This window comes from Pecten maximus, chromosome 14, assembly GCF_902652985.1.
Source record: "Pecten maximus chromosome 14, xPecMax1.1, whole genome shotgun sequence".
In the NCBI taxonomy this organism is placed as follows: domain Eukaryota; kingdom Metazoa; phylum Mollusca; class Bivalvia; order Pectinida; family Pectinidae; genus Pecten; species Pecten maximus.
Genome location: NC_047028.1, coordinates 38688768 through 38714507, shown reverse-complemented (window position 1 = coordinate 38714507; position 25740 = coordinate 38688768). Strand labels below are relative to the sequence as shown.

The 25740-nt window shown below is 34.1% G+C and overlaps 1 protein-coding gene across 1 annotated transcript in view; it reads left to right on the top strand.

The window, feature by feature from the left end:
• The window catches only part of LOC117342761, a 29402-nt gene extending 4018 nt beyond the window's left edge, over positions 1-25384 (top strand). The window contains exons 2-16 of the mRNA XM_033905003.1: positions 887-1017; positions 12453-12588; positions 13220-13288; positions 13730-13845; positions 13938-14019; positions 15116-15283; positions 15584-15670; positions 16247-16341; positions 17261-17368; positions 18127-18187; positions 18432-18539; positions 19676-19740; positions 23380-23451; positions 24729-24898; positions 25144-25384. Of these exons, the coding sequence (XP_033760894.1) occupies positions 887-1017; positions 12453-12588; positions 13220-13288; positions 13730-13845; positions 13938-14019; positions 15116-15283; positions 15584-15670; positions 16247-16341; positions 17261-17368; positions 18127-18187; positions 18432-18539; positions 19676-19740; positions 23380-23451; positions 24729-24898; positions 25144-25367 (1692 nt within the window). The 3' untranslated portion in view covers positions 25368-25384. The remainder of the gene's footprint in view (positions 1-886; positions 1018-12452; positions 12589-13219; positions 13289-13729; positions 13846-13937; positions 14020-15115; positions 15284-15583; positions 15671-16246; positions 16342-17260; positions 17369-18126; positions 18188-18431; positions 18540-19675; positions 19741-23379; positions 23452-24728; positions 24899-25143) is intronic.
• Positions 25385-25740: the final 356 nt, after the last annotated feature.

Genomic DNA, 25740 nt, shown 5'->3' with positions numbered 1-25740 from the left:
TATTACAAGTGTATCACATGTCCCCAATTATATATAGTGGTGGACTAATACAAGTGTGTCACATGTCCCCAATTAGATATTGTGGTTAGTTATTACAAGTGTATCACATGTCCCCAATTATATATAGTGGTGGACTAATACAAGTGTGTCACATGTCCCCAATTAGATATTGTGGTGGACTAATACAAGTGTATCACATGTCCCCAATTAGATATAGCATTTGACCAATAAAGACTTATCACCAGATCCCTAATTGATAAAAATGAAGACTTACATTGTATAGGCGTATCTTAATAAATTCCATTATGTACAGAGATAGACTAACAGAAGTGTAACATCAAATCACAATAAGATGTAATGGTGGACTGACACAGGGGTATTACAAATGTTAATGTTACACCATTTCCTAACTAGTTATAAAGACAGCTAACTCAATTGTTAATCCAAATCACTAGTAGTTATAGAGACCGCTAACTCAATTGTTAATCCAAATCAGTAGTAGTTATAGAGACCGCTAACTCAATTGTTCATACAAATGATTACTTGTTAGAGAGACTGCTAACTCAAATGATAATCTAAATCATTACTAGTTATATAAACTGCTAACTTAATTGTTAATCCGAATCACTACTGGTTATAGAGGCTGCTAACTCGATTGTTAATCTAAATCATTACTAGTTATAGAGACTGGATACCAAAAATATACTAATAATTATAACAATAAAAAAAACCAAGTGTAACACCAACTCCTTATTAGCTGTAGAAGCCTATTTACTCCAATGTTTCGTTAAATCCTAGTGCATGTGATTAGTAGTTATCTGAAATATTAATGTATTTTGTGTACGATCGGCCCTTATACAAGTACATCGTTTGTTATTGATTGCAGGCGGCCGTCGAGGGATTCGTTTCTCGCCTTGCGGATTTGTCACCACAAAGCCTGTCTTACCGACAACGTGTAGATTATGACATATTAAAGGATTATCTGAACACTTTCCTCGCCGGGTACAGGTGGAAGGAGTAAGTATACGTCATTGATATTGGTCAGTCATTAGGACAAATCTTTATAATTGGGATGTCGTCTTGAACGGATATTGTTCAGAATGTGTTATGTAGGACCACACATTTGTATTTTCTGTGGAGATTAAGTAATACACAGATGATATATCTTAATGATTTAGTCTCAGATAGTGTCATATGTACGTGAATGTTATTGGAAACTTTGTTTATTATACAACAATTGTGAAACAAGTTGTACCAACTTATATCAATCATTCTACGTGGCCCGGATGGAAACATGCGAGGATCCTTACTGTGTGAAGAAGTCCGAGTATCTGGATGATCCACGTGGTCGGGCAGGTGCTCCCATACATTTTCGCGTCCGATATAGGAACCAGGCCACCATCCATTTGTACGTTCGACTCCATTGTAGTAGTTTCTGATTTTAGCATTGATATAGAAAATACAATCAGGATTAGGACGGATTTTGAGGAGGAAGTACTACCACAAATAATTTCTATAGAAATTATGATTAAAGTTTTCAGTATTGCGGATTTCGTTTTAAGTATATATGAAGATAAATATATTAATATATATAAGTCAAACCTTTTTTCGCATGCCCAAGAAAACACATTTACATCTCATCAACTGGTGAGAGGCTGCCCAGACCCAGATCTGAGACATAGGACACCCAGCACCTGGTCACAGTATACTAGTGGGGGACAATAAAGCACTAGTACTTATACATTTAGCCAGGATACGGATGGAAATGGCATTGGCCACCCGGGTAACCCATAGCAACCCAAACAGACCATAGTGTATCTACATGCAACTCAACCCACCAACCATGTTACGACCAATTTAGAGAAAAAGACAACTATCTTCCTTCGAATGTCTTCCAAGACGATGCCTCACGTTTTGCCTTCAGTCTAGCGTTCGCCCCTTTGAGGAAGGCTGTTTGTTCTGTCGTCTGACCGAGACATACCAGTGTCTCAAAAAATGGTAGCCATTGCTCCTGTATGACGTCACCGGATGGTATTCCCTGCTGGGTATCTTCGGCAATATGCTTCATTAATGTATCACAATAAATTTGGTATCTGTTCCGTGCTTTCACAAGGAGATAAACACGAGAATACCGCAGCCTCCAAAAACACAATCACTTACCACAGGATGCAACTCGCAAAAAGGGGAGGCCATCCTTAATGTCCATAAGACGTGAAACAATACCAAACCAAACCAAACCTTGCTTCATCTCCAGTTCTAGATTGCAAGAGAACACATTAATTACATCAATGATGAACGAGATAATGTAATCAGCATCCAACAAACGATGATTTTGTCTAATCTTTCTAATCTAAACCTCTTTACTTGTTATCGATGAAATCTATTTTTCCTGACAGAAAATGAAAAGAGCAGTCAATGTTTATCAAATTCTGTTTAAATATATTGATCTATTCCTGATGGATAAAGGATCTTACAATCTCTGTCGCTAGGGATCTGAAGCATTTAGTTATCTGAATTCATATATGCCTAGCCAATCCTACGCGACAAAATGTAGTCCAAATTACAGAAAATCCGCAAATATATATATATATATGTATATACGGGTCAAAGAAGTAATATGAACAGTATAATCCAGATAACACTGGATCCTCACATAAATGTATGGAGGATACGAATTACTTGTAATGATTATATGGGGCAAAGAAGTAATTCCAACAGTGTAAACAATAAGGTTTGTTAAATTTTCGAGGCAATCCGCCCCTTTATCAAAACACAAAAAAATACAAATACAATCACATAAGTACTTCTTATATATATTATGTGATTGTATTTGTAATTTTTTGTGTTTTGATAAAGGGGCGGATTGCCTCGAAAATTTAACAAACCTTATTGTTTACACTGTTGGAATTACTTCTTTGCCCCATATATATGTATATATATATATATCAATTGTTTTGTTTAGATATGTATTCAAATTTTTTCCCCTAAGAAATGCTGCTGTATTATTTTCAAAACATAATTATTTCATTTACGTCGCGTCAAAAGAACCCATAACACTACTCACTGAGCGCTCAATCAAAAATGGCGTGTCACACATGTATTCTAGTCACTGTCACTATCTGGGATTACTTTGATTCGTTTAACTTCGTTGAACTTGGTGACGACCCGAACGCTGTCATGTTTACTATTTGACCAGATGTGTTCCTTCCGATCACGTTGTTTGTGTAAGTGGCCTTGAATTAAATGTACTGTTTTGTCCAGAAAATAGTCCTCCTATTACTTGTACCAAAGGATTATTTTGGACGGGGATGCTTTATTGGAGACCGAGGGATTTTCTTGAGACCTGCTAAAGGTGCACATGCCGATTCAATTTTCATTCCTTGTTGGATAATGCACGTGAGATACCCCTACTCTGTTCCGAACTAGGTCGACAGTAGTTGTTGCGACAGTTGACATTCCTGTGGCTTGTTCTTTGTACTATCTAGTTTAGTAGGAAACCAGAGTCACACAGTTTCTGAATAAGTCGCTTTCTTGCACTGAAAGTGAAAGTAAGAAAAAAATGGTTTACAATAACATTTGTGGTCCAGGTGACCTGCCCTTCCCTAGAATTGCTGCCGAACAAAGATATTGTGTAGGCCTACCGTATGCTTAAACACTCTCATCAAAATTCATCGTACTTGATTGCACTTCATTGGTTCCTATTTTTAGTCCAACAAAAAACGCCTGCCATTTGTCAGAGCGACACTTTCTTTCATTTCGGACATGACTGAGTAGAGTTTGTCGATACCATTTGGTCTGATTTGTACCACCTGTTGGCAAGGTTGTCTAAAATAATAACAATTAACACTGATATTAGCTATAAAGTTTGGAAAAATAGCATGACAAAATTCCACAATGTTGAAAACTATTTTATTTTTCTTAATGTTTTATACCAATGGACACTCTTTTTCTTTTGCATTCTGTACATTTTTGATGTATTATACTCTTGAACAGTCTTTTTCCTGTTCATTCCTGTACATTGTTATGGAACTTGTAGAAATGATTCTATAATCTAAAGCTTCTGCTGTTTTATCTTTAATTTGTCGCTGTTATATTTTTTTTTTTTATTATTGACCCTTGCTTTATTTTTAATCTTAGAAAGATTTGCATGTTGCTTATTAGTAAGAATAGTTTGTCTGGATAGTTCATGGCTGTAGGTCCGTTTGTGGTATACATATACCGGATCTTTGTTATAATCCATTGTTTCTGTGACAAAGTTAGCATAGGCCTAAGGTTCAAATGTTCTTATCTCCCGTGGATTTGTTCCTGTACGTGTTTTTGTCTGTCCTGGTTGTATACAATGTATTCTGTTCCATTCTCTACAACTGTCTTTAGTGCAATGTCACGTCATCGCAAATATTGTGTTTCCTTGCCAGGTCGCATTCCAAAATGTGTGGTACACACCATCCACATTGAGTACAGAAGTGAAGCTGGTGAATTATAGCCAAGAGTGTTGATTACAATCTGTCTACCTCCTGATCTGTCAGCTCATCAGCGGTTCTGGGTGTGTCCCTTTTCCCCATACCTCTAAGTTGTTTTTTGTTTCATTTTTGAAGACTTTTCTACATTTTTTAAACCGAAAGTCAGTAGGGAAGAGACAAAGTCGTTTTTTTCCATCAGATATCTGTCTACACTACTGATATAGGACCTTAGATATGTTGGCTCGGATTCTGTGCCATCTTTCACCCTAACTGATAACGGAAATGTTAATATGAAAGTATCTAGGTTCAAATCGGTGGTGGATGGGGTTGGGGAGTGGATTTTTGAGAGGGTTCCATCAGATTTTCTTTCATCCCCTTAAGCTGTACGATATGCATGGACAACTTTAATGTCCTGTTAAGTTTTTTCTTAGTATTCAAATTCCGCTGCTGGGACAAGAAACGGTTGATGTTTTTTGCCCTTAGATTTTCTAATCTTATTCCTTTTTCCATTGGACTGAATACTAGTGCTTGCTCTGATATTCTGTCTCATTTATGACTCCACTGGTGTTGCTGGCCTCAGCTGCATTGTCAAAAAATCCCAAATGTGGCATTTCTAACTCAACTAATTCGATCTATTGATCAAGGATTTCATTTTCCTGATTTAGAGAATACATCTTGCTGTTAATCTGAATGTCACCAGCCGACGACAAAGGCCTCAGACAAGGAATAATGTGTAAACAAAAAGTAGGTCTGCCTGTTCAGGTGCTGACGTTCATGTCGAACTTTTTAATTGGTCGATTATTTTGGTATTTTCTTATCCTTGCTTTGGTTAGTCAAATCAGCAGAAATTGACATTTTTCACTGGTAAAAACATCAAAGATTTGCTATTGTTCACTAGTAAAATGAACCTTTTTTTAATGTTATTGGCAGAAAAGTAATAGTGACCTTAAGTACTGATATATATTGTGTATAAAGTAACTTTAGTCCTGATAGATATTATATAATAGTAATTTTTAGACCTTATAGATATTATATACATATTATTTGTTGTCCTCATAGATATTGTATACATAGTATTGTTTTATCCTGATAGATATTGTATACATGGTATTTTTTGTCCAAATAAATTTTGTATATAAAGTGACTTTAGTCCTGATACATATGGAAAAAAATGTAGATCGCCGGTGGTTATTTTTAAATATACTTACAATTGATTTCAAGATACTTTATGATGGCTTATATTTCTCTGTAATTCTTAATTATTTATCATCTCTATGTTTTGATAATCTATCATTCATACTATTTTCAAAACCTATTATTCTGCTGTTATGCAATGATGTTGAAAGTAATCCTGGTCCGTTTTATAATCTGAACATGGTTCATCTAAATGTTAGATCTATTAGAAACAAAACTTCCTTACTTGAAACCGAATTTGAAAGTAACGATATTGTATGCCTGACAGAAACACATTTAAATCCACTGATAAATAGCAGAGACATTCAAATGCATTCCTTCACTTCTTCTCCACACAGGAAAGATAGAACTACAGGCCCAGGGGGTGGGGTCATAATATATTATAAAAACACTGTTATTGTAAAAAGAAGAGCTGATCTTGAAAGGGACGATGTAGAACTGCTTTGGTCCGAGGTTTTGATTAATAATCATAAATTTCTTCTTGGTTGTTTATATAGACCTGACAGTAATATCGAATACTGGAACAAACTTGATGACACTTTAACTAGAGTCACTGATACTTCTATGGATGTTGTACTTACAGGTGATATTAATGTTAATATGCTAAATGTGCCACTAAATGCTCATTTATCAAGACTCCTTATTAAACATAATCTATCCAGTCTTATTCTTGAACCTACACGAGTAACGCCTGTCAGTGCAACATCCATTGATATTATATTTACCAATAACAGTAACATAATTAGAAGCACCCATGTATCTCCACCATTCTGTAGTGACCATTCATCCGTCCATGCCCAAATTTCCTTTAACACATTTAAACATATGAGCTATAAAAAAAACTATTCTGATATATGATGAAGCTGATTTTGATAGTATGAATAATGCCATTTCTAATTATGACTGGTTAAATTTATCAATAATTCAGGATACTGAGTCATTTAATGCCACCATAATAAATTGTTTAACGGAACAGGTCAATAATTTTATCCCAACCAAAGAGATAACAGTACGACCGAATGATAAACCATGGATAAATAACAACATTAGGCTTAAGATGAGGCAGAGAAACAGAATACACAAAAAGGCTAAAATAAATAATACTCCTCACTATTGGCAAAGATTTCGCTCCCTTAGAAATGAAACTATTGACCTGATCCGTGAAGCAAAGGCAAATTACATAAAAAAAAATTGAAAACTCTCTGAACGATAACTTGGTCTCCCCAGACAAATGGTGGAAGATAGCAAAATCTATCACCAACTTCTCTAATAAATCCTCCTCTATCCCCCCTCTTGAATTAAATAACCAGGTCATTCATCACCCAATTGATAAAGCTGAAGTCCTGAACAATCACTTCACTAATATCTCTACTTCAACACCTAACCTTGAACTCCCCAAACTGCACAAAACTTTATCCCAATTTTACTAACACATATTCAAGTCACTGAACAAGATGTCTCTGATCAAATTAACATTCTTAATGCTAATAAGCCACCAGGCCCTGATGGCGTTATTCCGAAAATTGTTAAAAAACTGAACTCTTCTCTAAAACTACCACTTACACTATTATTTAATAAATCTTTAGAATCAGGGATTGTACCTAACAGTTGGAAACAAGCAAATATTAATGCTATTTACAAAGGAAATGGTTCTACTAATGATGTCCTAAATTACAGACCTATATCAATAACTTCTTGTTTTAGTAAATTGATGGAAAAAGTTGTTTTTAAATATCTTCATAATTACCTTGTTGAAAACTCTATTATAACTAAGCATCAGTCTGGATTTACACCAGGCGACTCTACAGTCAATCAGTTATTATTCATATATAATGAAATTGTTAGTAATATGGATCAGGGAAAGGAGTTAAGGTTTGTATTTTGTGACATCAGTAAAGCCTTTGACCGAGTTTGGCACCAAGGTCTTCTTCAAAAACTGAAAAATTATGGAATTGATGGTAATTTACTTGACTGGATTCAAAGTTATCTTACAGATAGATTACAAAGAGTTAGCACTGAAGGTTATTTCTCTCAATTCAAGGTTATCAATGCAGGGGTTCCTCAGGGATCTGTTCTTGGCCCACTTCTCTTTCTTCTTTACATAAATGATATCACAGAAAATGTTAATACTAATATTAAGCTTTTTGCAGATGACACTTCCCTTTACATAATTATTGATGAAAACCCCGCTCAAGCTGCACAAGCACTAACCTCTGACCTTACTAATATTAGTGAATGGGCAAACATATGGGACATCAAATTTAACCCCAATAAAACTAAATCAGTCATATTTTCAAGGAAACAAGACACAAATCACCCAACATTTACTTTTCAAAACAGCCAGATTACTGACACTACATCACATACACACCTAGGGCTTACCCTTAAAGATGATGCATCATGGAGACAACATATTCAGAACATATATGAAAAAGCATACAGCAGACTTAACATTCTTCGATACATAAAAACAAAAGTCAATCGAAAAACATTAATTAAAATTTACACTGTTTTTATTAGGCCAATATTAGAATACGCTGACATTGTTTGGGATAACTGCACACAACAATCTGCCGATCTTCTGGAATCAATACAATTAGAAGCAGCAAGAATCATCACAGGCCTTCGCTCTGGCACTTCACATATTAAACTATATACGGAACTTGGTTGGGAAACTCTGGCTGCCAGAAGAATGAAACATAAACATATTATGATGTATAAACTTATGCATGGACTCGCACCGCAATATTTACAAGATATATTGATTCCATTTACTAACAATCCTAACGATAATACTTATCCTCTCCGACACATCAGACTTTTTAACCCACCTTTATGCAGAACTAATAGCTACTTTGATAGTTTCTTCCCGTCTATGTGCCGCACAGCTAATAATACAGATACTAACTACTCTGATTATCCCTCACTTGCAAGCTTTAAACATAAACTAAATAATAATAACACATTGGAAATTGAATCTGTTAAAATCTTTAAAACTGAAGGAAACAGAAGGGCGAACATAATTTTAACTCAGCTTAGAAATTATTGCAGTGATCTAAATTTTGATTTAAACCAGGACCATTTAACAGACAATCCTTTATGTAATTGTTCAGATGACCGTGAAACAGTTTCTCATTTTTTTCTAGATTGTCCTCTACATAATGACTTGCGGATAAATTTGTTTACTTCCCTCAATAATTTTAATATTGACCATAACCATATTTGTATTAACATTATTTTAAATGGATGTCCTAGTTGTGATGGAAATATTAACAGAGTAATACTTAATGATGTCCAATATTTTATAGGAAAATCTCATCGTTTTAACTTATATAAGATCTAGAAAGCCATCATACTGTCCATCTTGAAAAATACTACTTCTTAATGAAATTAATAACTTTTAATGTAAGTTAAATATCATATATATATATATATATATATATGAACCCAGTTGAACATAGCTGATATTTATTTATGTATTAAAATATACTTGCATTGATTTTAGTTCCTGTTTTCTATATATTAAATCAGTGTGTGAATAAAGTCATTAACTACAGTATTATTAAAATTACATAAATTATATGCATAGAAAATTCCTATACAGTTCAGGTGGTGATGACCTGTGTAATATAGGCACATGGACTTCTGGTCTAGCCACCTGTTACTGTCTCTATATTAATTAACTTTGATGTCTACAATTGTTGATTTAATTCCTTCGGAACTGAATCACTGTTATATTTGTTTATATTGATATTGAAGTGTGTATGTGTGTGTGCAAGTGCTTTATGTAACATATTCTGTGTTTATCTTGTGTTGAAAAATAGTTACTTCCCTTAATTCCTTTGTTTATATTATGTATTTCATTTCAAAATATTTAGACCAATTAATTTAAAAGATTATAATTATATTCGATCACTCAATCCACCATGGAAAGAATTTATATAGGCTTGCCTGTTATTCGATCCAATTGATATTAACATCATGTCAATAAAATTTGTTGAAATGAAATGAAATGAAAAAAATAGTAACTTCAGTCCTGATATATATTGTATCTATAGTGACATAAAGTCCTGATATATATTGTATCTATAGTGACATAAAGTCCTGATATATATTGTATCTATAGTGACATAAAGTCCTGATATATATTGTATCTATAGTGACATAAAGTCCTGATATATATTGTATTTATAGTGACATAAAGTCCTGATATATATTGTATTTATAGTGACATAAAGTCCTGATATATATTATATTTATAGTGACATAAAGTCCTGATATATATTATATTTATAGTGACATAAAGTCCTGATATATATTGTATTTATAGTGACATAATGTCCTGATATATATTGTATCTATAGTGACATAAAGTCCTGATATATATTGTATCTATAGTGACATAAAGTCCTGATATATATTGTATCTATAGTGACATAAAGTCCTGATATATATTATATTTATAGTGACATAAAGTCCTGATATATATTGTATGTAGTGATCTTTAGTGGTCGTAGAAATATTTCGCATATTAACTTGTAGGCAAGATAAATTGATAATTAGTGTTATACATTGTGGATACTATAATATTCAAACAGATTATCATATCATTCGACGAATAAAGGTCAGCTTTATCTATAAATACTAATATTTGGCAGAACTCCTGCTATGTCGAAGCCCGAAGTATTTTATAGAATTCGTTTTCGTGTAATGATGGACAAAGCCACAGAAATGAATTTTGATGCTTGAAAAAAATTAGTCGTATCTTTGTAAAGAAATTGACTTATCAGTTGAACATAGTTTGGTTTCTCATCGCCCTGATGATGTTACGGGGTCCAATCTGGGCAGACGTCAATTGGTTTCAATCTGCGAAGCTGTTATCAGACATGGCTTAAATATTCGGAGTGTTTGTAATCCTGCCTCTCGGTACGAACTTCTCTGGATTAAAATCCATCTTTACACCTGCTTAGATAAGTATGACATGCATAACGTAAATTTGCTTGTGTTAGAAAAAAATGTAGATAGCGACCTTGTTGAATAATCCCACATGGTGGTACAATAGATCTGTTTGTGGTGCATGCCAAGGCGAGCGTGCACGTTGTTAAAGTTAATCAGAAAATAACGAACCACTTTTGCAGAAAGATAATTTAACTCGACGCGAAAGTGATCATGATACGAAGCAGGAAATTTGATAATAGACGTTCACATCTTGTCAATATATAATATTACAACTCTCAACCCTTGTAACACTTCATAAAACTTTCCCCGTTGTTGATAAAACTTGGAAGGGAACACAGGAAGCTGATTAAAGGATACTTGATCTGTGTTACCACCACATAACGAATTCAGGAAATCCGCTCGATTGTTTGAGGGTCGTAACAGCAGTTAAATGGTATCGGCCTTCGTAGATATTTTTTTTCTGAACGATGAATTCGAATAGTAAATATCTACATTACTGTTTGACTTTTTCATGTTTTGTATCTATATTGGATGCGGTAAGTAATGGACTCACTATACAACATCCAATTCCCCTTTCCGCTGTCTACATAACATGGACACGAAAACTGTAACATTGTGAATGTTTCCCAAGATATAAAAAATAAACATGAATAATACCTTAAAAAAAATAGACGAAATAAACCCTAACACTTAAGAGCTGGTAAGTGGAATCACTAGGACGCTGTAGGTAGCTATATGAAGTGCCAATGGTTGGCCTTTTAATATCCCGTTTTAAAGAAGCAAAGATATGAATGGAAATTTTGTTGGATTTACTTTCAATAATCTGCTTATTGATATACATTCGTACACATACAGAGAGAAGTTCAAACTTGTTTTCTAGTAATTACTTTCGATATAGATGTCTATCAATTTAATGCTTTGGACATTATAAAGTGTCCATAACTTATGAATTGTAATCAATTGTAATATTTTACTGAAATTATCAATCGGGATATTCATCAGCGACATTTCACTGCAGGTCATATCCTTGCGCCCCAAATGATACCATAAACATACCACGAATGCGTTCATTCATATTCGCAAAAAAAACTTGTTTAATCGTGTTAAAAACCATTCACACAAGGTAATTTTTTTTAAATTTGGTATTTGTTTCAATCTCGTTAATTTATGTTCATTCTATAGCCACTTTTTGTGTAACATTTATATACATCTATTACTAAATGTGTGATACAGATGAGTCGAAAACGCAAAGAAAATAAATCACTTGATCTTGAACCTTTGTCAAAGGGATCTAAATATTGTACAGTGTCTTGCAACTTGCCAGAGTCACAGAATTAAAAGATGTGAAATTCACTTATTGTTTGCAACACATTGGAAGTAACAAATAATTGATCGGAAAGTGTTGAATGCGATGTATAATGAAAGGCAAATGTCAAAATAAAAAGAAATATTCGTAAGATAACTTACATGAGAGTGTTTTGCACTGCAATTTCCAGGTGAGGTATGCAAGCCTTCCGAGTCTCTTGATTAGTTGACAAAAATGCTCGGGCGGACAGAGGAAGGATTACATTTGTTTGCGCTCTTATAATTTTGCATTGTATGAAAACATAAAATGGTTTGTTGAATTGTATGACCTTTTTTTCCTACATTTATTATATGATTTTCTTTGCTCGAATGGTTAAATTGGAAGATGTACCACGACTGTAGTGAATCTCAAAAGTCAAATTTTCATTCAAAATCAGTCGCTAGAGAAGAAAAGAGATTAATATTCTTAATTGTACATTTGCGTGTTTTGAAGTCAGATCAAAACTTACTATGTAATTATAAACATTATTTCAGTTTCCTTGCCCTGAACCCAATAAGCTTTATGGAGGGCATGCAGACCAACCCTCAGGCCATGGTAGACTCTGCACCATTCCTCACACATGGCGACTTCATCAATTACCTTACGAGACTTAAGAATTTGCCGATGATGGTAGGTCTAGTAGGTCATGTTTAATAAGGATGAATTCAAAATGTCGCTCAAGACTTAAGACAAGAAATAATGGTATTGACAAAATTACTTAGCGGCAAGGAGAACATTGTGTTTAAATGGCAGTGACAAAATCACTTAGCGACAAGGAGAAAATGGCGTTTTAATGGCAGTGACAAAATCACTTAGCGACAAGGAGAAAATGGCGTTTTAATGGTAGTGACAAAATCACTTATAATGGTATAGTCAGGTAATAACGTTAGAGTCACGAAATAATGGTGTGGATAATGTTACTATATATTGGCAGAGACAATGTTAGGGTAATGACGGAGTCACGTGCTATTTGTACGAAGGACTCGACCTATTGTGGTGCTGTATGGGTATTGGTATATTACAAGCGTGTGGTAACATGAGGGAAGAAGGTAAAAACGTTGCGATACATTTTTGGATGCAGACAATACGTTAGGTACATTGTATGTATATATTACATAAACATATCGTTGGACTGTTGTTGCTGAATTATCCGTTAAAGAGTTGCTTCCCTTGAACCGTAAATATCAGTATTTCAATTTTTCATCTGACCACAGAAGTGATTTCAGCATGTGATCAAATTACAAATTTGATTGATTTGCAGGTCGACGAAATCATTGAAAGATTGAAAAAAGCAATACAACTTAAACACACACAACACCGGACATCTGTGGTAAGTACTGTATCATTTACTGAAGGTAACCCTAACACCGGACAGCTGTAGTAAGTACTGCATCTTTTTCTGAAGGTAACCCTAACACCGGGGTCATTATGTAGGATGAACCAGGAGTTATCGGAGAAAACCTCTGTTGTTGGACAGTTGACCCTTTGCCTCGTCAGAACGGACAATCGGAACCCTATCACCTAGATGAAAGGCAAATGTGCTAACACTGTGCCAATCGAACACCTATCAATCACAGTAACGTTTGCTGTTGGTTATTGTGTATTATTACAAGGAAAATCATACATGTGTCCTTCAACTGTCTTCACATCATAACGCTACATAGACTTATATCTAAATATCATGTTCTGTAGTCCACTGGTGGTCTACTCTGATGTCTTACCAGTTACGATACAATCTAATTGGCATAATCGTGTAAATCTCGTCTTTCAGGAAAAAGTGCCGGCTCAGATTGATGCCTTTTTAAAATCAGAACCTACAGATTTGATAGTGTTTAAACCATTTAATGGGTCCTTAGATGAAATGACGCACATCACAGACGAAACAAAGTAAGTAAACGTCTCATCAAACTTCTATTTATCATGACAGGGAATTAATTAGGCATATTATCAATACACATAACTTAATTCACTGTTGACAGATTACACTGGAGAGATCTCGCTAGAGCCTACTGCTCTGACATCATTGAAGCGTTTCTGAAGTTAAAGAGATTTATATTGGACGTAAGTATTCATTCTTATTATTGTTTCATTGTTTCTATCTGGTTTTCCCTCCCTATATGGTTGTTAAGGTGAGCAGGCAGTAACCCAGAATCCGAGTGTAAATGGTTCAATTCGTAAAATTTGAGGAGGTTTAGGTATCAAGTCATAAATTATACTATATACAATAGACAGTTACATGATCTCTTTAAATAGAAGATATTCCTTTTCTTGATGAATAGCAGTTATATTTCAACGAGTGCGATAGAAACTTTGACATTTCGCACTCATGTAAAAATATCGTTTTCATTCGCGAAGATGACATATTCTGTTATTCATCAATAAACAAGGAATTTTCTATCTATGACATTTTCCAAAGTGATATATACTGTTTTGTCACTCGAGAAATAATAAGAACATGTACATTCTATTGACAAATCAAAACAAAACAAAAACATCTCGCTTCATTCAGAATTCTTTTACGTTTACCCACTTGTTTTAAAATAACAGTCGTCTGCTATCTTGAATTTTCTGATAAATACTGGTATGTATTCAATCACTGTCAATGTCAGAAAAAATAATATTAACAGTTTAAATAAATATGGCAAAATTGACATCAATTTAAATCGCGAGATCTCCTATATTGTGTGATCAACAAATCATTATCAATCCCCTCGATCATATTCCCTTAACCAAGCTGATCAGGGATCGTCTACAACTACAAGTACAGCCTTTACAGCATCAATTTAATTCTACTAGCCTTGGAATGTTCCCTGATAAACCGTAATCCATAATATGTAATGGAACAGACAGTAAAAGTCAACTTGCATGGATAACAATCCATTCTTCAGAGCTCACGTCCAACGAGCATATTTCTAAACACAATTATATCAGTCGCCTGGTAGAAATAGTAAGAAGCGCATGAGGATATTACCTGAAAGTGGCAGTGATTTGATAGACCACACATCATGTATCGTCAGAAACATAATAGATCGATGAATAAAATTTCAATTTAAATAATAATGCACATTATTCTTAGATCAAAGCTAGATGATTTGTGTTTTTGAATCAAGAAGTAAGCATTATGTTTTTTTTTATCAAAAAAGAGTTTACTTTCTAGCAATATATGGACAATACGAGGACAAATATTGGAATTGGTTCCTGGAGAGAAGGTAAGGAGCTGTACCGGGCGTGTCTCAAATTCCATCTGTCGGTGGACATGACACCTGAGGAGGTATATAGGTTGGGACAGGACGAGGTGGCCAGGATAATGAAACGAATGAAAAAGGTCAGATACATTCGTTTTATAAACTTTGCATGCCCATGTTCGTTGAAATATTTAACGTTACTTTTATAATGTAATTATTTTGAATGATATAACGAATTTTATTCATTCATGAGGAAAGATGAATGTTCATATATGTCTTTAAATTGAATCCCGAGAGAAAAGTCTTGGAGTAGTATTATAAAGAGGCATGATGTGTATGTATGTTCAGAAATCGTTTGGATTTGATCTTTCTTTTATAAATCTCGGTGGATGAAAGAACCTCTCCGTATCGCGTTATGTATAATATGTTATAACAAACAGGTTATGAAAAAGCTCCAATACGAAGGAAGTGTGCGAGAATTCTTCGACATGGTGAAACTAAACAAAGGTGTGACACATACAAATGTCGTAAGTATCAAAGTACCGCCGCGTTTTATCTTCGGTTTCTTTTGTTTAGAGTGTGTCCTCTGATCATGTTTTCATCCGGTAACTTTATCGTATACCCTCGATTCATGTTTGTTTTCCGAGTTGTCTTACATACTGAGTGCTGGTAGGATGACGTTTTAATTGGATGTTACATATTGTGTTGATAGGACGGCGTTTTAATTGGATGTTACATATTGTGTTGATAGGATGACGTTTTAATTGGATGCTACATATTGTGTTGATAGGACGGCGTTTTAATTGGATGTTACATATTGTGTTGATAGGACGGCGTTTTAATTGAATGTTACATATTGTGTTGATAGGATGACGTTTTAATTGGATGTTACATATTGTGTTGATAGGACGGCCTTTTAATTGAATGTTACATATTGTGTTGATAGGATGACGTTTTAATTGAATATTATATTTGATGTGGTTGTGATGACGTTTTAATTTAATGTTACTTTTTTGTAACTGTAGGATGGCGTTTAAATTTAATGTTACATCTGATGTGGTTGTGATGACGTATTGATTGAATGTTACATTTTATATTGACAGGATGACGTTTTAATTGAATATCGTTCAATGTATAAATATCGAATCCAACCAGCGTTATCAGAATATTTTGAAAAGTTACCAAATGCACCTTTAAGGTGAGTATTAGAATACCAATAGTCCTTGTCAGTAATGAATATATTTAAAAGCTTAAAAGATTAACTCTAGATAACCTAATATATAAGGAGTATGACGTCGGTCGTCATATTTTATTACAAGTTGTCGATTACGTCGTTCGCACATACTTACAATATAAACACTAGTTTACATTGAACTCAAACATTTCATATTAATGTTGATTTACTGCATTTGTCATAAGTGGAGGTCTAATATCACTTTATGATAAATAGGAAACTACTTAACACGAAACATATCAGTTCCATCAATCAACCTTCCTACTACACTAACACATATCTCCGTAGAGTGTCTAATGATTAATCAAACTATGGCGCAGGATAAGCTGGACTGGAGGGTCTAGCCTGAGATTAATTTTCCTTTGAGGTAAATCAGTTGCTTGCTGATATAACTTACATTCTAGTCACTTATTGATTTCATGTACAGTCGACCCCCATTCAACCTGTTTGGCACGAAGTACGTTTAAGTTGTAAGCTTTGAGTTCCGACGAAAATAATTCTATGTGAAATTGGTTACTTCGAATACTTTGGATCGCTCGGAAGTTTTTTCCGTGGTCGACGACAACGTATTATCTTTGATGTTAGACTTTGTAACACAGAGCGCCATTGTTTATCCTCTGATATATTTCGCCACTACATAATTATTTGATTATTTTGTCGTTCCTTTTACACAATACACACATGATCAATTCAACAAGACATGCTTTGGAAACGTGTACAGTTGAGCATTTGTCGCGTCACTGAGATTTGCTATTTCTTCGTTTATTAGTTATATTAGTCGCGCATCAATTTCTACAAGAAAAGCAATATAATGTATAGGATAAAGAATACGTAACATGTGGTCATGTCTGTATCGAGTCCTACTTTATATTGTAATTCCTAGGATAGTGTCGCTGCCATTTGATGGCCCACAGGGTGTGTACATGACCGGTTCGATGGATGGCGAGAGACCTGGGACATTCTATGTCAATACAAATCGACCTCAGTCACAGTAAGTTTTACCGCATGAAAACATACGAAAAGATAGATAAAGATACAGAAACATACAGAAACCTTGATGTCCTTGATGACTTGGGTTTTCACTGTACATATTTTATATCTCACTGTACACATGTTATATCTCACTGTACACACATTACATCTCACTGTACACACATTACATATCACTGTACACACATTATATATCACTGTACACATGTTATATCTCACTGTACACACATTACATCTCACTGTACACACATTACATCTCACTGTACACACATTATATTTCACTGTACATATGTTATATATCACTGTACATACATTATATATCACTGTACAATGTCAAATCTCACTGTACACACATTATATTTCACTGTACACACATTATATCTCCCTGTACACATCATTTATCACTGTACACACATTATGTATCACTACATACATTATATATCACTGTACATATGTTATATCTCACTATACACACATAATATATCACTGTACACATGTTATATCTCACTGTACAAACATCATATCTCACTGTACACACATTATATTTCACTGTACACGCATTATATCTCACTGTACACACATTATATTTCACTGTACACACATTATATCTCCCTGTACACATCATTTATCACTGTACACACATTATGTATCACTCTACATACATTATATATCACTGTACATATGTTATATCTCACTGTACACACATAATATATCACTGTACACACATTATATCTCACTGTACACATATTATTTCCGCAGCGCCATATTTACTTTCATGGCCCTGACTTTGCACGAAGCGGAGCCGGGACATCACTTCCAGGTTTGTTGTTAACAACGTATTGCCATTTTCACTGAAATAGGATATAATAGTTAATGCGTTCATTGATTTCAATTGGTGGTGGTGAATTAGTGAAGGACAAATGCCATGTTTTTATTTAATTCTTAGGTTAGAAATCTTCACTGTAATGTGAAATGACTAGTAAAACAAAAATGTTCTTTAAAAGACTTTATTCCCAATATATATCTATCTATCATATATTTGTAAATTGAGTCTTTTGTTGCAGATGAGTTATGCGGCACAGTCAGATATTCCAAAATATAGACGGCATTTGGAGATCAGTAAATATTTCCAGGTGCCATTCAACTTCCCGTTCTATACTGCTTATGTTGAGGTATGCCGTTAAAAATCTTTATTTTGTAAAATATGATTGTGATAGTCTCTTAGCTATTTTTATTCTGAGATTGCTAATGAATATACCATCGGGATAATATTCTTGATCGTCTTACCCGAAGCCTTGGCTATCAAACCAAAGACGTTGCCGAGGGAAGGATTGTCATGAATATCAACCTCAGTGGTGTTAAGGCAGGACATGATGATCTGTATTCAATGATACAATCTTATCTACAATGGGGATGCGTTTAACAAATACTCAAGAAATCTTGCAATGCAACACATTGTGGACATCTTGTGATTGAATTGTGGACGTGACGTGACTTCAATGCGTTGTTGTTCATTATCAATATGACGATAGAACAACGAGTTACTGATCGATGTGACGATATTACACCGAATTACTTATCAATGTGACGATAGAAGAACGAATTACTGATCAATGTGACGATAGAACAACTAATTACTGATCATTGTAACGATAGAACAACGAATTACTGATCAATATGACGATAGAACAATGAACTACTGATCAATGTGACGATAGAACAACGAATTACTGATCATTGTGACGATAGAACAACTAATTACTGATCATTGTGACGATAGAACAACTAATTACTGATCAATGTAACGATAGAACAACGAATTACTGATTAATGTGACGATAGAACAACGAAGTGATTAATATAACAAGAGAACAAAGGATTTTTCATTATTGTGATAGAAAAACAAAAGATCGATAATTGGGTGAAAGGATAAATGACTAATTGACTGATTCTAAAATAATATGAAATAGGTGTTATTACCATAAGGAAGCACTCTTCAATGGCATCACATCGTTATTACCGATTACCCATGGATATCCCGGTGTACGTTCTTCTATACCATCTTTTACTAATCATGGTTTTATATACCATAGTAACACAAATTACGAAGGTTGACAGCTTTATGACTTCTGCCCTGACCCGGCCTCGAACTCACGATCTACGACCCAAAAATCGCCTAGTCAGAAATACCCGCAGCTTATACCGCTGTGCCGTCATTGAATTGAATTTCCTGTCGTAGTTGTACTGTGATGAATATGAAAATATATATTATAGTTTTATTATATATTCGGCTATATTTTTTTGGTAGGGCTGGGGACTGTACGCTGAATACCTTGGAGAGGAGTTGGGCTTGTATCAAGATGACCTTGAAATGTGAGTTGATCCGTCCTATTGAATCCATATGAGACAACACTAATAAATAAAGGCACTGACATTCCATTCACGTTGTAAAAGGTGTATTTTCGATGATTGTAAAATATGGTTTGCATGTATAAATAGCACGTCACTTATCCCCTCACGATGATTCTACAAGGGATAGAAGGGTATACATAACACGTCATTTATCCTCTCAAGATGAGTCTACAAGTGATAGAAGGATATAAATATCACGTTAGTTATCTTCTCGAGATGAGACTACAAGGGGATATAAGGGTCAGCTAATACGTACGAACCTTACAACGTAAGTATGTAATGACATCTTTGCCTTACAGACTTCTTTCATTATCCATTTGTCCTGAATCTTCATACACTTCCTCAATATAATGGAATGCCGTAGCTATTACAAATGATATAAATATGCTTAATGAATTGATATAGGTAAATTACAGGATTTACCGTTATGATATATGATGTCATCATTATATGATTCATGAATAATCTATTAATGCGTTTTGTTTGGTTGGGACATTTACCTTTAACCGGGAATATTTCTTAATCATGTGATTCAATGCATTTTCAGTGGCTAACACTTGAGGGCCGCTTCATAAGGTCCCGGAAATGATAACGCGCAAGAAGTAGTTCACAGTTGTTTTTTTTATTTATTTGTGTCATACTTTTAAAAAATATGTATGGATTACTATCAATTTATTGCTTTCAAAATATAAACTTACTTTTTATTTGTTTTGATTTTTAATATTTCCACACATTCCGGCATTTACAGTATTGCATATAAATTAGCGGCATTTCACTTTAGGTCATATCCTTACATCCCACCTGATATTATGAAAAGAACACACGTGGACACAAAACAGGTCAATTCATCATCAGAATAACTTTTCTATTGCGGTAGAAACAGGTCACGCAAAATCACACAGTTTATTGTATATATGGTTATACTATCATAGCATATAATGTTACCGTTATATAATTTATTGTTATCGGTTTCACCATTATATAATTGATCTCACATGTGGTGAAAACATTTGGCCCCAACTTCAATTTGTTTTTACACTTTGTAGAGACATAAAAATGAACCATGACCAAATTATTGATTTGTCAGTATTACTACTGAATGTCGTAGTGGACCTTGCATAACATCAGGCGTAGTGAGGGGGTACCTTAACAAAATAGTTATTAATTTTTACAGGCTATTGTAGATTTGGAAATCAATTATAACAGTTTTCAGTTTAACATTAACCATTATTTTGATACCAATATGTCACATTGACGTTCACGAGCCTATACTCATGAATATTTGATTATTATTCATTATTATTCTAAATACCATTGAATAAAGGTGAATATGGTATTATGAACAAAGATATCCATATATACTAAAAGCAACAACTTAATTATCGTAATAAAACTAATAAATGTGAGATTTTTGTTTTATCTAATGTTCCCGTTCATCAATCAAAACATAATGGGATATTTCATAATATCCCGTATATCATCAATTAAATGATTCTATGTTCAGAAAGCTCACTTAGATGTAAGATGTGGTATAACTTTACCTACTACTACGGATCACCCTTTAAGCTAACCTCCTCTATAACCAAAGAAGATTTGTGATTGATTATGGTTGCAACACAAAATTGAAGGCGAACTTACATACACGGAAAACAACTAAACATTTGTATTTTGTGAACAAATTATAAATTAAGATTCTTGATGTGAAAAAGTTTTCTTTTTGTGTTTTTTTTTCTTTCAGTGCAAGACTTATTATATCTCCTTGATAATCAAATCTTCATGATTATGAGAATTCATGCAGTGGACATGCTTGACTTGCTTAGAGATGCAATATACCAGTTTTGAAATTTCCTTAAATTGATTTTGTAGAAAATGTATACGCAGTTGGATACATTTTACTTTTTGTTAAATGTTTTCATGTTTTCCTAATCAAATTGTTACTGCGCCATGCGCTTACCTCATGTATGCCAATATGACATAATGAGTATTAAAATAACAGTTAATTTATACACTGTAAATTGGTATAATTAATATCCACATCTGCATTAGCTAGGAGATATTATTCACCATTTTGTTCGGGCACCGCCTTCACCCAGCCTGGTGTTATCAGTTGATATTATGACTAATGATGCGACTATGGTTCATTTTGATGTATTTACATGTTGTGAAAAAATGAGATACATTGAAGTGGGGGCCGGCGCTAATGTTAGATCTCCATAGGCGTTGATTGCACCTTTCGAAAATGTTTTTAAAAATGGAATATATATGAGGCAAACATTGTCAATGTAGTTCAATGCTTAACATCTTTATTATATGATGACAAAATGTTCAATTTCCTCGATCTACCGACTTTACTGATAATCCAATTTTCCTCAATATTCATAACCTAACAACCATCATATCATTTACAAGTGGCCTTTCTGGACACCCAGGGCAAGAAAAGCTTGTTTTTACAAATTTCAGATTTTATCTTTCTATTTTTTTTATTTTTTTTTTTTTCATCAAACTTTTACAACTACACGCATGTATCTCTTGTCAATGCGCATCAACCTTTGACATGTCCAACACCTGATTTCCAGTGACACGTTATGCATTCGACTTGTGGGGTTATTGAAGAACAGATGCTATATAAAACATTATACTCATTCGAATAAAGTGGGATATGGTAGGTATTTCTCTCAATCAAAACGATTTACATCAGTGAATGCATTTTGGTGCGAAAGTATCCGTAAAACCTATGATGTGTTACTAGCCGTATACCTTACAATGGAGTCACCGTCTAGAGGGGAATGTGTCGTATATTATGTACCTAGTGAAATACCAATTGATCTGTTAAACATTGTTCTTTCGTTTCATAATATTGTGTTGTCTGGTATACATTTATTGTCCTGGTTCTAGGGAGATATAACGATTTATTTACCAAATCATTTCATATTAACATGTCAATATAATTCTGGCGGGTAAACCAACTGGTCATATCGCCCTACAGCTACGATGATGACTTGTTTCTTGATATTATACCGAAATAAAGAATCAATAATTTTGATAACAGTAAATTTATCTTAAGAGATATTTCGTATATATATATATGTTTTTAAAATTAACTTTGCACAAAATCATCTATTATTGTTGTAATGGAGATCGTAAGCCTCAGTTTACCATATAAACAAACATGATGTTTAATTGGTGGAAATACGTTATATATTTAGCAAATCACAAATGTCCTCGTGACTCTGCCTACGTCAAACCAGGCAGACGTAGGCGAGGTGTTCCGATTGATTTGCTTTGTTTTTCGAGCAGTATAAACTTGTTTGATATATCATAAAAAACGACAGAAAAGTTTTACGAAATATTGGAATTTCCACAGCAAAAAAATATAATTGAATCGAGTACATATCTGTGTATTTTTCCGGCATTATACATAATATTCTAAAAATTATGGAACAACCACACAATTTGCAAATTGTTTTACCCCTGACGTGTGACGGCTTGGCGTCTTTTCCTACCTTTGTTAACTTTACGAGATATGATAGTAATATCACGCTGTTACCCGAACTAGCGTTTCGTATTGCATAATATCATGTAATCTGTTTTAACTTGCAGGATTGGACGATACAACTTCGAGATATTCAGAGCATGCCGACTTGTTGTAGATACCGGAATTCACTACTTCAAGTAAGAATGATAACGATGATTCGGTATATATTGTAAAATCATGAATATGTGATATTGAAATAGCCTTTCATTTTAAAGAACATTCCGTCCATAGTCAATGATATGTATCGAATGCTCCTCAATACTAAAAACTACAAGTAACATAATCTTCTATCCTAATCATGTTTATGTTCCTAACATCTCATTCCCCATTGTGAGCGAGTAGGAGGGAACACTGTCATCAACATATGTGGTCGTGTACAGTAGTAGTAGAGCTCAATACTTGACGTACTGATGCTAAACATGAATCGCAAATTAATAGATGAGTTATGATTAGGGCCAGCGGTACAAATACATAAATACTATCCTTAGAAAGCATTATAAGAGCATCGACATCACCTGATTTCTAACACTGTTATTATACCATTTTTATGTATTAACGGTTCCTATGCCGATTTGCTCACGATACATGTCATATCGACTATAACAACAATATAACCACTGTTCGGTACTTATTGACATTGCCCTTACCATTTTCATCAATTATGAAAACCAACAAACAAATTGCCACTTGTCACATGACTAAAAATTCACCTGAAAAAAAAATCGGGGTTGTTATGTGTGGATTGTCTGTGACCTGGGAAAAGGGAAAAAAATTGACTCGAAAAAAAGCTGTTTTAAAGACTTTCACTCTCAGACTAAATGACCGGGTCCATGTCCAGAAGACGACATAATGAGATTTTCGGTACATTTGTTGACGAATATATTACTTATCAATAGGCCATGAAAGTGTACTTGAAGTATAATACATTTAAACTAAGAAAGAGTAAACATTTTTTATGGCAGATTTAATCAGGTTCAAGATAGTGCATGTGTAAAGCTCAATCAAACGAGACCTCGTTGTAGGCGGCCATCATGTTTGTTAATATAAAACAGCTCTTTGTGTTCATACACCCAATAGGTGTTATAGCCTGTGGTAGTGAGTGTTATAGGCGTATGTAGGCAACTACATCTTATTGTATTAATTGGAAAATGCGGAGCAAATGTAAATATAACATCAGAAGATTACAAACTCTTACATTACCATTTCGTAGGTCATTGTTGAGTAAGTAATGATTTGTAATATATATTATGATGATGTTATGATTGTGGTAATGATGAATGGTTATGTGTTTCTGTGTGGTAGAAAGGACGGATGAATGAATGCCTGTGATGTTTCATTTTGTATTTGTTTCAAATTAAAATGCTTCAAAAATAGAATACATTAAAAATCATGTGTATCTAACATGTTGTTTTAGCTGGTCAAAAGAATATGCAATCAACTACCTGATGAACCACACCACTCTACCCCTGGAGGCAATAGAAACGGAAATCGATCGGTACATCATGTTACCAGGGCAGGCGTGTGCATACAAGGTCGGCGAAATCAAGATACGAGAGATGCGTGATAGGGCGAGGCGGTTATTAGGTAAATAAACGAGACGTTATAGTTCGTATTTCCTTGTGCGATATTTGAAAACTAAACGATCTTTTTTTAGGGGGATATTTAATATTCGAAAACCAATACTTTTAACTTACTTTTAAGTTAAGACTTAAAATTGAATAATGTTCCATTCGAAATATTTCTGATTTTTATGCAAGACATTGATAATAAAGTGGCATGTTATTAACCTTGTATAAAGTTGACTCGCTGACAAATTAATTATGTTACAGGTAGTGCCTTTGACATACGTAAGTTTCACACAGTGGTACTGGAGAATGGACCGATGCCGCTGAGAGTACTAGAACGCGTTGTGGACAAGTGGGTTAAGATCACAAAGGAAACTGCTCAAAACGTTATGTCCCATACTGACTGTACTACTCAAAGCTCTTCCGTCCTCTCTATACACCATTCATTGACGTTTATCATCGTTTTTATTTTGTTGGTGTTTTATTAAAATATATTTCACTAAAATGTGTATTTATCTTTTACATAAAACCGTAAAAAAACATGAGGTAAATAATTGAAATATAAAATTTACTGAATGTGTCTATTATAAAACAGATATTTAGGGACGTTTCTTTCCGAAACAATACGATTCATGGAAATTATACTTGGAATAATGGGTTGTGTTTTTAGTTCAAGAAACGAATAAAAGTGTGTCATAGGTACAACATAAAACAGAACTAACGCAAGACGCATCCATCCACCAGCTCAATGTCTGCAGCAACGTTTTTAGTTCCGTATTGCTTTCTTGTAACCGATTATGGATATAACCTTTTCTTTCACCGATTTTGTCCATTTGGCAAAAGCCGCTTCTCTTCTTTATT